Source organism: Papaver somniferum, chromosome 5 (genome assembly GCF_003573695.1).
Source record: "Papaver somniferum cultivar HN1 chromosome 5, ASM357369v1, whole genome shotgun sequence".
Taxonomy (NCBI): domain Eukaryota; kingdom Viridiplantae; phylum Streptophyta; class Magnoliopsida; order Ranunculales; family Papaveraceae; genus Papaver; species Papaver somniferum.
Window position 1 is genome coordinate 198,276,569 of NC_039362.1, and position 13,758 is coordinate 198,290,326.

Sequence of the window (13,758 nt, forward strand, 5' to 3'; positions counted from 1 at the left end):
AATGTAAAACATTGTTTCCTAGGACAAAATATTCACCTCATACCCATACATAATCACAATAGCATTCAAACGATTATGTCGATGTCTTATATACGAAGTTCAAAAGATAAGCGTTATACTTCGTATTGTATTCCTTAATACCACGTCTAACTAGAGTATAAACATTTATAGCCTCGCAATTATGTTTTTAATATGCACGACTTGAAAGATACGTTAGGGAATGAAACAGTTCAAGTCAAATATTAGTAACCTCAAGTGGAAGGATGATGTCGTCGTTGTAGCTCCTTACTTCTTCACATTCTTCAAGTCTTCACGTAATACTTGTAATGTCTCATATCCTAATACTTTCAAGCTAACCTATATGAAGTTGACTCTAGCATATAATCAAGCGACTCTTTAAATGAGTTTTGATTCATTAAAATATGACAACCAAACTTGACATATCAACGCTTGGTGGGTTCAACCGAGCTATGCTCTAACACATGTGCCGACTATATCTATACATTGTAACAGCAAAGGTGCAATAGGTAGAGATAAGACTAGAATGTATACTAGGAAGTCTATACATATATGTATAATACACAATTCTTTGAAACAATTAATCTCAACAAGCGTTATTCCCATTGATTGGATGAGGTCCAAGGAGAATATTACATTCCCTTTGACGAAAGGTTTTTCTAAAGAGATAGTTAATGTTGCATCAATGGGGATGGGAATTAAGCTCATAAAACAAAATTTCCATGAACGATACTCAACCTTGTTTTCCGGATAACCCGAGATCAAGCTTTCGAATGAGACAACTAATTTGTGGTGATTAAATGTATGCACTATCAAGAGAATTACATTATTTGTCCCTCCTTATAATGCATTGTTGTGATATTGTGACTGCATGTGAAGGATGAAATCTTAATGAGTTATATAGTTTCAATTTAAGATTGAATTGGTGTAACAATAACACTTCTGATAGAACTCACCTATTTGAATGAGGAAATGGGTCGCTTCATATGGGAATATGATCTTTGATTTTATATAGCATTATGATAAATGGATACATCCAGGGAAAAAATGAACATAACAACATGAACTTAGCAATACCAGGAGGATATCATGCCCGGTTGTTACCGCAAATTGTACCAAATGCTTACAGTTCAAGACATCGCGTTCATTATCTCTAGCAAGTGGTTACGGTAACTTATCACTAAGTAAAGGTTCACGACCTTATGTACGTGTTTGTCTATATGGTATCTTTCGCTTTCTGATTTTTCTCGGTTTTTTACCGAAATTTCGATCATGTAGGGAATTGCAGGAGAAAATGAGTTTAATAAAAAAAAGTGGTCTTGATTTGGTTTGATTCAATGACCTAAGGATCTAAGTGATTTGGTTTGATTTAATGACCTAAGAGCGTCCACAATGGAAACCTATCACAATGGAACGTAGTAAAAATCAAAAACTGGAGTAAAACCAAATATCAGATTATATTTGGTCTCAAATCCGACCAAAACTATATTTGGTCGAGCGAAAGTTTAAAGTACGCTCGATAACAGACGCAGATTAAAAATTAGTTTGGAGTGCGACGAATGTATAAACTACGCACGTAATCTAGGCGCAGTTTAAAAGTCTGTTTGATGGTGGGACGAATGTTATACATCCGTTTAAATCATGGTCAAATACAAAGAGGGGCGGGGTTATAAAGTTCGCTTGATAAAAAGCGAAAATATAAAGTGCGTTTGAACCAGGCGGGGTACAATTTGCACTTGACCAAATTTTGCTCGTGCACCGTAGTGTGATAACACAGAGTAAACCAATATTTTTTTGTTTCTTTTTTTGGTTTTTATTCTTTGGTTCTACTCGCACCACTGCAATTGCTCTAAGGTCTTAAGATACTCACTCACTCGTGATGTGGATTAATGTGTGTGTCACAAAGTTAATTGATTAAGCGGATCGATCTAGCCCATAACTGATATGGTCCAACGTGGGTAAAACCAGTCACACTCAATACGGGCCGTGCCACATCAAACTCATAAAATAAACTGGCTATACCTAAAATACAATCCTTTTGAGCAGAGAGAGAGACGGAGAGGGTTTAAGCAGCAGCAGCAGAAGAAGAGATACAGAGAGAGCCGCCTTCAATCCCCTGCCTTCCTTCTCACCACCAAGATGCCTAAGTCTAAACGTAACAGACCAGGTTAGTTCTCTCTATTACTCCTACCATTCAAACTCAGTATTCAAGTTTACATTCATAAATTCATAAAATCACTAGTTTATGCCATGCTTTTCATTCTGGGTTTTTTTCTTCTTGTTATGATTATGGGGTTTACAATGAAAAACGCCCCTACAAATTTTTAATTTTATTTTTTTAATTTTTGTTATGGATTTACATACATACAGTTACATTATCAAAGACAAAGAAAAAAGGAAGAGAACAGAAAGAGAAGATTGTCGAATCAATAAGGAAAGCAGTTGAAGATTACAATTCCATTTATGTTTTCTCTTTTGAAAATATGAGAAATCTTAAGTTCAAAGAGTTCAGAGAACAGCTCAAATCTTCTAGCAGGTATATTAATTTTCACACTTGGGTGTGCGTAGATTTGGTGTGACAATGTCATTCAGTGTCTAATGTATGATGTGATTGTGTGCAGATTCTTTCTTGGATCGAATAAAGTTATGCAGATTTCTTTGGGGCGATCTGTTTCCGATGAAATTAGACCTGGGCTTCATAAAGTTTCTAAGGTATTGATAAAGATTAAACTTAGGCTTAAAAGCTTTCTGTTTTTAGTTCATTTCTAAGGGTGAGTGTCTTGATTTATTTCAGCTTTTACATGGAGATGCCGGTCTTTGTTTTACTAACCTGCGGAAGGAGGAGATTATGAGGTACTAGTATTTTAGTTGACTGGTTCAGTATGGTGCAACACCTTATAAGTTTTATCTCCCCCAATTGTGTTTGCAGAACGGTTCAGTATTGATAAAAATTTACGGGGTATAACAATTTTGTAATCACGAATTGAATAGGCATCACAAGCACTCTTAAATTGACAAACTTTAAGGGCATTCACATGTCTGATCTTTGTTAATCTGAGCTCGATTAATATTTTGAGGAGATCTTAGTCCCAATCCGCCAACATCTTTCCCTTCAGATTTTTTTTTCCACTTGATGAAATGCATTTTCTTCTTGTCATTTGCATGCCCCCACCAGAAGCTCCTCATAAGTCTGTCTAGTATTGATGACACCTTTAGGCACATTAGCAGTAGCCATATGTAGTATGGTGGTAAGAGACCAAGAACATGTTTAATAAGCATTGTTCTGCCAGCACGGTTGAGGAAGTTTCTGTTCCAACCAGCCATCTTAATCTCAAATTTCTCAACCAAAAGTATGTTTCAGCAGTTGATAGATATTTATTATTAGCACTCATTTTCTGAACACCAAGATCAACAGCCATTTCATCTTATCTACCAATAGGCACACCATCACTGAAGCACACCGCAGATTTATGGAGATTGGCATGTTGACCAATTAGGATAGATAGAAAGGATATTGCTAAGAGACTCTAAAATCTGATAGTCCAAAGTTCCAAAAAGAAGGAGATTATCTGCAATACTATGCTTTGGCAATCTTTTTACTAAGATGATTCCTAAATCCCGTTAGTGTATGATTCTACAGGTTGTTTGCAGAATTTGAAGAACATGACTTTGCAAGGACTGGTACTACATCAACTGAAAAGGTTAGTAGAATCTGTGTGACAGCTTAGTAGGTTGTTTCGGCCCCGTCACTATAGGCAATGGTTATTAACTACACAACAAGAGGCATTAAATGTCTATGTTCTGCGGTGTATTGCAAATTCAAAATTCATGTACAGGATTTTGCAGCCAATACTTTGGGTTAACTTAATGGTATGTGTCAGGCAACAGCTGATTTTTGAGCTTTATGTTTTCTTCTGTATCAGGTCGAGCTTCAGGAAGGTCCTCTAGAGCAGTTTTCACATGAAATGGAACCATTTTTACGTAAGCAAGGGATGCCTGTCCGACTGAACAAAGGTGGGTTCTGTTTTTTTTTTTTTTATAGTTCTTGGATCATATTTCTGTTTCACTCCATAAGTCAGGCAGTTCTAATGTTGGCACTATCTATACAATTTACTCTGCAGGTGTGATAGAGCTCGTCTCTGACTTTGTTGTTTGTGAAGAAGGAAAACCTTTATCACCGGAAGCATCTCGAATTCTGGTTAGTTACTGTATATTCTATTTAAGAGCCTCTTGGATAAACTATCTTTACGATTGTTTTTTTATTGGATCTTGTATTATGCTGCAGCGCTTGCTTGGGAACAAGATGGCTACATTTCGCCTTCACGTAATCTGTCGCTGGAGTCCTGAGGATTTTGAAGTTCTGAAAGAAGGTTTGGAACTCTCAGATATTGAATCTTCATAAACTAGTTTATCCGATATATTGACATCAGTTTCACAAACTTTATGTAATATTTTATCTTTCTATACAATTTTGCACGTGAGCATAGAGATTTACTGCCTTTCTGTGGACTTGTCTGTAATCTATCTATGAGCTACTAATTTTTGGTTATGAAAAAGAAGGGATTCAGCTCCAGTTTTTTTCAGTCATTGCTCTGTGTAATCTATCTATGAGCACACTCATCCTATATTGCCCTAATGGTGACAACCAATGAATCCCTATATTTTTGCTCTGAGAAAACAACCTTAGCTTTTTTCGACTTACACTGGGTTTTCTTCCGGAAGGAATGTCTTTGTTGTATTGAAGCATCTAGAGTTTTGTACTGTTATGTGTTCGGTTATAAGAGTGTCTTCTAGCTAAGGTTCTATGGTGGATCCAACGGGCGAATGCAATTTCTAGTGCTTCACAATTTTTACCTATTTCCTCATTAAATGCAACTTATACTGCTTTTAGGTCTGGTAAAATTCAGAATTGTGCCATCTTTTGGGTTCCAAAGTGCAACTTACAGATTTGGAAGGTCTAAGTTACTGCTGTATTATAGAAACTCCTGGTAAAATTTTCATTTTCGCTATGGCTTACTGAAATTCTAAGCAAAGAATTTGAAGCGTGGACCTCTTTATATTTTTGGATGCAAATCTTGGTAGAGGTATAACCCATAAGTAGGAATTACCAATAGGAACTATTATGGTAGTCTTAGTTAATGGCAGGTCCACCCACTAAAGCCCAGTAACTAGAGGTCCATAGTTTTAGAGAAGAAAAAAATTGGACCCAAAATTTTATTCCCAGGTCCTAGACACGTGCGAGACTATTGGTGTACATATTTATAATACCCAAATTAACCTTTAGTGCAATAAATATATAAACAAGGGATTGATTATTTTTTCCAGATTTGTTTTTTCTTTTCTCTTTCCTCTCACTGCTGCTACTGGATTTTGATGAAATCCAATTCATTTTCTTCATCCTCTCTCGTTTGTGTATCATGAAAAGTTCTGGTGATGAATATTTTTATAAGGTCTTGATCGATTCACGAATCCAAGATCGATTCTGTTTATATGGAGCTTCTGGTAAGTTGATTTAATCATTAATTAGTTGATGTTTGATTATGTTTTCCGGTCTTCGTGCTTAATTAGATCTGATATTTTATTTTCATTTTGTTAGTCTTTGATTTGTTTTTTTTGATTTTGTATATTAATCATCAGTACGTATATGATGTACTGGTGGTTTTTGATGAAAATAGTTCAGATCTAGTTATAAAATCATGTTTTATGTTCATTTCGTTACTAAATCTGATATTTTTAGTTTTGTTTTTGTTGGCTTTTGGTTTAGTTTCAGTTTGCTTTTGTGTATTAACCATCAGTACGTGTATGACGTACTATTTTTCCGTGTTTACTATGCATCTATAGGTTTGGTTTCAGTTTTGGTTGTTTATTAACCATCAGTTCGTATATGACGTACTGTTTTTATGCATCTTGATCGTAATTATTCGATCTTTTTGGGTTAGATTATGATTTTTTTAGCTTATTTGAACTTTCAATTTGATTATCTTGTTATTTTCGTTTCTTTATTTTCTCAAAATCATGTTTGTTTGTTGTTTCACACGGGTATTATCCGGCAGTACATATGTTGCATACTAATTTGAACTTCTTTTGATTTTGTTTTATTCTTAGTTTTATCACTTGTTGTGGTTTGATCCATAAGTACATATCTTTCATACTAAAATAAGACTCTCGATTATGTTTTTTTGATAGATTCATTACATGCGGTTTGTTTTTTAGTTCATGAATCAGCAGTACATATGTGTCATACTGATACGAACTGCTTTTGATTATGTTTTATTCTTAGTTATATCATTTGTTGTTGTTTCATCCATAGTGTTTTTATTCTTAGTTATATCATTATGTGGAATACTGATACAAACTGTTTTTTTTTTTGGGTTGATCCATTAGTACGTATGTGTAGTACTGAATATGTGCTTTAATTCGTCTATATTCATGGATTCGTCACTTTTTCTTTACATGCAGTTGATTTTTTAGTTCATTTGATTTTGTTTTATTCAAAGTTTTGCCACTGTTTGTCTGTTGGTAGTTTAGTTCGGGTTAGGCGTAGGAATGGATCGTGGTGGCCGTGGCGTATAATGGGATTTCCTGAATTTCTTGATGGTTGCGTCCTTTCTCTGAAGGATCAAACTCCGGTGAAGTTCTTGGGACGATATAATGCAAACATGTAAGTGTTTCGATATTCTTGTTTATGTAATCTTGTTTAGTATGAAGTGTGTTTTAATGGGTGTGCATAATGTATGTACTGCATTCTCATGCATTTTTAGTGTGTTTTGATGAGAGTGTGTAATGCATGTATTGCATTCTCATGCATTTTTAGTGAGTTTGATGGAGTCCATAATGAATGTACTGTATTATTCCCAGATAATAATTGTAGAAGGTTTTTGCAGCTTCATTTGGTATAATTTGGCAGTGCGTATATGCTGCACTGCTGAAAATTCAGTTTATATACGCTACACTGATGAGAAATCAGTGTATAAATGTTGCACTCTGTAAAAATCACAGTCTACACTTCATAGAACATTACAGTAGCTGCTGGTTTTTTGCTCCATAACTATTATTCTGCACTAAGCATAACCAAGTAATCCGCTTGGAGATTTTATACATTTTTTGATCATCTCAGTTGGTCACTTAGCAGGGGGCTCAACAAGACGTGCTAGTTGATATGGTTGCATAAAGTCATTTTTACAAGCAGAGATTGGTACACCTTATCAACACAACTACGTAAGACTCTTGCTTAAGTTTCTTTTTTCGCATAGAGGAATACCAAAAAAAACCACTAATAAACAGTTTATCTCCTTGCTATACCTTTTTCTCTTAGTATACCAGTACCGTCGTCTATCCGCTGGACAACCCATAACGATTTTAGTTTCAATTTTAAAGTATATTCACTCTATAATTACCCAAGTTGGACTAAGTGAAGTATTGTTCATTATGGGTACATTTATAGGATCATGTACATATTTTTCTTAACATTAAATCCGTGTTATTATGTTTAAAATCCACTGAAAATATGAGTGCATCCAATATGTACTGATAGTTGTGAAACGAAGACTTGCCTTTCTTAGCATTACACATAGGTTTAGATAGAATTAGTTGTGTTTTGTAACGCAATCACTGTCATGGTGTGAAAGGAAGAATTTTGTTTCTTAGCATTATCCATTGGTTATATGATCTTTTTGGGTCGGTAATGGAATTGGCTTATTAAGCAGTTTATGTGTCGGTTCGAGAACGATTTTTTTTTGGATTATACAGTATGAATTGAGTTTATTCAAGGATGATTTTTGTAGATGTAAAACATGAACTGAGTGTAGGTATACCGTCAATAAATTGGGTGTATAAGTACTGTCAAGAAATATTTATTTGTTGCCTTCGAAAAAGAAAGGACTGAATAAATTGAGTGCAGATGTACTGTCAAGAAATTGAGTACATCATTTATAGACTGGAAAACATTTTGCAGGATTATTACTCTTCGTTAGTTGGTATGGTTTGCTAAACGCCTACACGTCTTAAGAGTTTTCATTGGTAATGGGTGATAAGTGTCTTAAATACATCTTTTGAATGTCAATTTTTTATGCTTTTCTTAGTTATTTCTCTTGTATTTTTGTATATTACGTTTGTTTTATTTTGCAAGCATTTTGGAGTCATGTTACATGAAAGAAGAGGAGAAGAGGCATAATTCATCATTTTGGATACACTAGGTGCTAATGGATTTGAAGCCAAGGCAGTCACACTTTTTAATCGGGGTAGCCACCTGCTGTGATAAGGGCCAGTCTTATACGCAGCAACAACAAAGCTAGGTCCTAATACACTCGACCAGTTCCGCTCATTTCATCTCAGTCTACAACCAAAATACGAAGAGCTGCTGCCAAGAGTTCACCGTTGTCCAACAAAGTCGACCAGCAACTAGTCACGGTTCTTGTGGTCGTGTTTGAGGAGGAAAGGCGTGATCCAGAAGCTCAGAACAACAAGACAGAGTGAGAGATTAATACCGAGAAACCAGTTGGGAAAGAGTTGTTGTCTGTCATTGATTGGAATGAAGATCAAGGGAGATCAGGACTGGGATCTCGAAGCTGAGAAGGAAATAAAGATTGGGTATTCAATTTTGGAGAGTTTGGTTTGATTTTGAAGTCGTTTTGATGCCAAGAGAAGGCAGTGAACACAAGACAAGTTAATATAAAGGATTCTTAAATGCTACATACGGGCAACTCCAGATAAAGCTTGATTTAGAACTTGAGATAAACATGGAAACATTGGTCGAATATTCAAAGATTGGGTTTGTAAAACTTGGACGAAAAACCAGTTAAGAGAGTGAAGCTTCTTGCCGTTGATTTTGATAGTTAACAGTGCAGAAGATATGTACTCGAATTTATAAGTATATAAGCTATGTGTACTCAAATTTGTAAGCAGTGCAGCGGATATGTACTCAATATAATAAGGGTGTAGACACGCACACGTTTGGTAGTAGAGGATATTATGGTCATTTCAATGTTTTCAATTAATTTTGGACCTCCAGATAAAAAAAATTCCGGTTGGACCCTACTATAAATAACCTTATGGGCTTAGGACCAAACAAAAATTTTTCCAACCCATAATCCATCTCTTGTGATATGGCCCAAATTCTGCCAGCATTATGGAGTACATTTTGCGTCACAATGGATATGGCATGATATTATGGGGGAGTGTAACCTTAATATGTGCCAATTTGAAAATCAACCGTTGAGAAATAAACTTCTTTATGAAGGTTTAGAACACAATTTATTTTATTTTATTTTTTTTTTTGAATTTATGACTAGATTTTTTTCGAGCTTACCACATATTCTCCAAACAGTCTAGACAGCAACAGAGTGATGCCAACATTAGGTACTCTTAAGTCCATATTATAATTTGCATCCGCATTTTGTGGCAATAATACACATGACTATACGTAATCTGTAGTTTGATGTTGAAATCAAGTCGTAAACAGAAGAATACCAAATATGCACATCACTATCCCTGGTTCCATTTTTCCATGCACATTAAAGGGGGATTCTTGTTTAGTGCCATAATCTTTTCAAAACAAAGCCCATTTAATCAGTCAATCAACGTACCTGCTTTGTCTTATTTTCATCATTATATACATTTGTCTAATCTCTATTACCCAAATCTCACGTCAAATGGCTCTAAGAAAAAAAAAGAAAGAAAATTAATCCATTATCAGGGTATCAAATCCTTGGGACCCTCGAGGCTGCTACCAGATGTTACCAAACTCCGTATAACTGAAAGGTAATTTTTGCTCAGGTACATAATCTCCATGTTGTATCTAGCATTTTCAAATCAAAGTCACAAATTATAACTCATAAAGGGGTACTTGTTTACCTCGATAAGATACCAAAACTTATATAAGATAAATTGGTAAAAAGATTTCCTCGTATGAATTTCAATACCCTTCCTAATAAACTGCTATCCAGTATCAATATTAGAAAATTATCCACGCGATTTCTGGGTGGTTAAAGTGGTTAAAAATTATTGATGTTTTTTCTACTTGAGAGAATTAATCTGTCTGCATCAAAAGATTTTCTAACCACATGAAAATGTAAAAAAATAAACGACATTGGTTATGCAATCACGGGAGATAACCAACCAAGTAAAATTTTCTCCAACAAAAACATGTGTAGATTCTAAGCTATAGCCAAGCATAAATATCTTCTTTACTGATTTTGATATGATCAAGGTAGGTAAGTTCGATCTATATATGCACTAGGATACCCTATAAACTTTGATATGTTAAAGTACTAGCTGTCCTCTATAAAACAAACACAATCAAACACCTATTGATTCCCTTGCAGCATGAATGAACCAAACCTACCTAGCCATGTGCTTTTACCTACTTCACTTATCCTTGATGCTCCTCCATGCATGTAAATGCTGCCTTATAGTATGGATTACTGTCCATTTGCTCCTTTCCAGCTAAAGCCTAAGCAACAATGTATAGATATATATATATATGCAAGTTCTCATGATCTCATATCCAAATGTTATTTTATGTACATTGGTTTCTCTTCTTTTCATTGTTTGATTAGACTGTGTTTTTCTTCATGCTTTATCTAGACATAAAAACGTTCGAAAGACAAAGATAAGCTCTAGAAAGACATCGGAGAGAAGAAAAGTAGATATTCATGAGCATATCCACCACCTAAAAGGAAAAAACGATATCCGGTTTATGTTTATCTAAAAAGTATAACCAACTATTTAGTTGCTCTTATCTCATGCAATGTTTGTCTAGAGCATGACAGAGAGCTATTAAATTTTACCAGAGTTACTAAATTTTATATAACAAAACAATCCTAAGTTACTCAACGGTCACCAAAATCCAGTCGTAAACAGCAGTCTTGAATTCGCGTTCTCAACCTTTTTTACACATAAACATTGTGGAATCCACTGTATTGCTATTCCTAGTTTAATAGTATGGATCATATGAACATTTTCTTTTTTAGGTGGATTAAGATATGACATAGGAATCTCTAGCGTTGTTGACAGACATCAGATACCAAGTTTTTTTTTACCAAGAATGGGCGATGAAAAGAGCATAAGGTTAGTTTTAGAGCGACCAATTTCAAGTGCTTGTGATGCTCTAAGTAATGGGATTTACTACCACTTCCATTATTTTTTGTTTCTATTGGATTAAACTAAATTATCGATTCCAAAAGATTTTAGAAGAATATTTCATTTTTTAAAATTTATTTAATGGTACCCAAAAACTTAGAATATGATCCCAAGTCCCAAGTTGCTCAACACTTTGGAAAAAGATTAAAAATCTGTATGATAAAGAACACATAATCTATTATCCACTCTCATTCTTGATTTGGTACCTTACCTAATCTGAACCATCAAATATTCATTTTTTCCATGTGACATGTAGGGTTGTATTTATCATCCATTCAATAAACCATGTTAGGAAGACATATTTATATGCAAGAGGTCATGTGAGTCCAAAATAAGGCCACTTCTTGCCGATCAAGCCATCTCTTAGAGCATTTCCTATGGAATGAACTATTTGAAGTTTGTTTATTTTGCTCCCACTATGAACTCAACAAATATGGAAAATGGATGTTCAAACCAACAAATTTGTTGGTTTGTTCATTGAGTTGGAGGATGTAACGAGCGTTTGATGATAGGCCAGGCGAGAATTGACGCATATGTAGTAGTTGTTTTAATCTAATGTATTTCTTTTATTCTAATATAATGTGGTTGTTCAATGCAGTATGTTTTTATTTATGAGATTGATGGTGCAATGTTTAATCGAGGAAAAATTTAAATTACTTATGACATTGATGGTTTTGGATAATCGTAATAACACAAAATAAACAACAAACTAGGACATTCCCAGAATCGATTTTCCCTTCATCTTCAATCAGCCCGCTCCACCAAAAAACACTTAGGACATTCCCAGAAATGCCTTCCATATGTGTCTTCTTCATAAGAAGTCCGCAAAGGCATAAAAGTCTTACAATTGGGCTTTGAGCATCCACTGATTCTCCGTGGGCAATGTTTGTATTCGTGATCTCCATATCCACAATGCTTGCAGTATAATAACTACTTCTTCAATTTGGCTTTAAGTTTGAAGTTTTTGAAATAGATTTTAGAAGGGAAAATTCAAGAGAAGTGAATTTTGGTGTGATTGAATTGTTTGAAAAATTGATGGTAATTTATAGAAGTAAAAAGTGAATTTTGAATTAAAAAAAAAAACTATCCGTTGGCGTTTTTGCTACAAGCATCAGCGACCTACGTACAAGCGCCGCGTTGAAGTTTTGAGCGCCGCCGCCTGTCCTTCCAACGCTGGAGTTTTAATTATGAACGCTCGCATTTTTTTTTGATCGCGCGCTTGGTTATCGAACGTCGAGTGCTTTACCATAGTGGAAAATCCAGTTTGACTATCCACCTGGCTCAACAAAAAGATGGGTTTATTCATTCCCATAAGAATTGCCCTTATCACTTACCAAGAAAAGAGAAAAAATATTGACAAACTCGAAAAGGAAGAAATATAATGGTTTTCGCATGGAGTACTAGAACCCAAGGCTGGTTTGAGAGATAACCAAATTTTAAGTGTATACATCAATTCAGTGGATCCACTGCAGAAAATTATTTTATTTTATATAAATTGAAAATACTTCTCGAAAATTTGACAATCCTTTGCAGTCATGCATGGAGAAGCCATCCAAGAGAAGCCATTTGTAATTCTAATGACAAGGTGCACATGCACATGCTAAACAAGCATTGCCATGTGAATTCAAGTGGTCCGTTCAAATATCCCACACACACACACATGTTTTCGGTTTCTAGCTAGAACCATATCCGATCATTATAACAGTTGCTTATTATGGATGCATTAAGGATCCTACTACTAGCTATACAGATATAGGCACTGCAACTTAAAGCTTTCACCATGGGATCACACCCACAGCCACAGTAGTTGCTTCCACTGTCCCTCCACCTATCTGCGAACTAATGAACATGGTGACATAAGAATTCGATCACAACAGAGGAAAATTACAAAGTACAACCAACCCACAGTGAAATTAAATTCTGTAACGGTAGTAAATTAGGAAAGATTTAGTAACTTTTGGAGTAAAAAAGAGGGTCAGTAAAAAGGACTACTGTGAGAAACAGTGTACTATTTGTTAAATCAACGTTATAAAATCTAGCAGAATATCCGAGGAGTAGAGGAAGCACTGTGTCATGACAGAGACAATATTTTTAATTCTAGATTTTTGGGGTCCTCTTATCTCATGTGTTGTCAAGTTTCACTCACTTGCATATTTTTTTGCTATATTGGCTCCACCAATCCATCTCTCTTTGTCATTGTAGCTCACCGGACGGTAAATATTTAACCAGCAAGTAGAAATAAAGTCATCAGCTTGCCAGCCTTACAAAAACTTATACCAGGTTTTTCAACTCGATTAACTCGTCTGAACCTGCCTTATTCACTCGAGACTTGTCAAGCTAACAAAATTACACAAGACGTTCTTAAATATTTCTGAGTTAGTGGTATGAGGCGAGTCACACGTCAGAAAAATTTCAACGGTCCACCTAAAGGGAAAATTTTCAACGGTGGGGTACAATTTTTTTTTTTCCGATTGTGACAACCGGGATAGGTAAGTAAGAAATTGACCACACTATTGAGTACAGTGAGACATAGAAAGAGAGGTATCAAATATAATAAATGAAAGTGAGATAGAAGAGAGAAGAATACAGGAGAGACAGAAA

General features: G+C 35.1%; 1 protein-coding gene across 1 annotated transcript; it reads left to right on the top strand.

Moving 5' to 3' along the window:
* Positions 1–2,066: 2,066 nt before the first annotated feature.
* Positions 2,067–4,605, top strand: LOC113278446 (mRNA turnover protein 4 homolog). The gene is made up of 8 exons (XM_026527278.1): positions 2,067–2,185; positions 2,389–2,554; positions 2,640–2,730; positions 2,813–2,871; positions 3,659–3,719; positions 3,942–4,032; positions 4,140–4,216; positions 4,304–4,605. Exons 1-8 carry the CDS (start codon positions 2,158–2,160, stop codon positions 4,418–4,420), a joined length of 690 nt encoding a protein of 229 aa, XP_026383063.1. The 5' UTR covers positions 2,067–2,157; the 3' UTR covers positions 4,421–4,605.
* The last annotated feature ends 9,153 nt before the right edge of the window (positions 4,606–13,758 follow it).

Excerpts from the sequence above, each read along its gene's own strand:
- LOC113278446 (XM_026527278.1), top strand. The coding sequence starts at position 2,158 with ATGCCTAAGTCTAAACGTAACAGACCAG. Across the intron at positions 2,555-2,639 it reads CAGCTCAAATCTTCTAGCAG|ATTCTTTCTTGGATCGAATA; the intron begins GTATATTAATTT and ends GATTGTGTGCAG. Across the intron at positions 2,872-3,658 it reads CGGAAGGAGGAGATTATGAG|GTTGTTTGCAGAATTTGAAG; the intron begins GTACTAGTATTT and ends ATGATTCTACAG.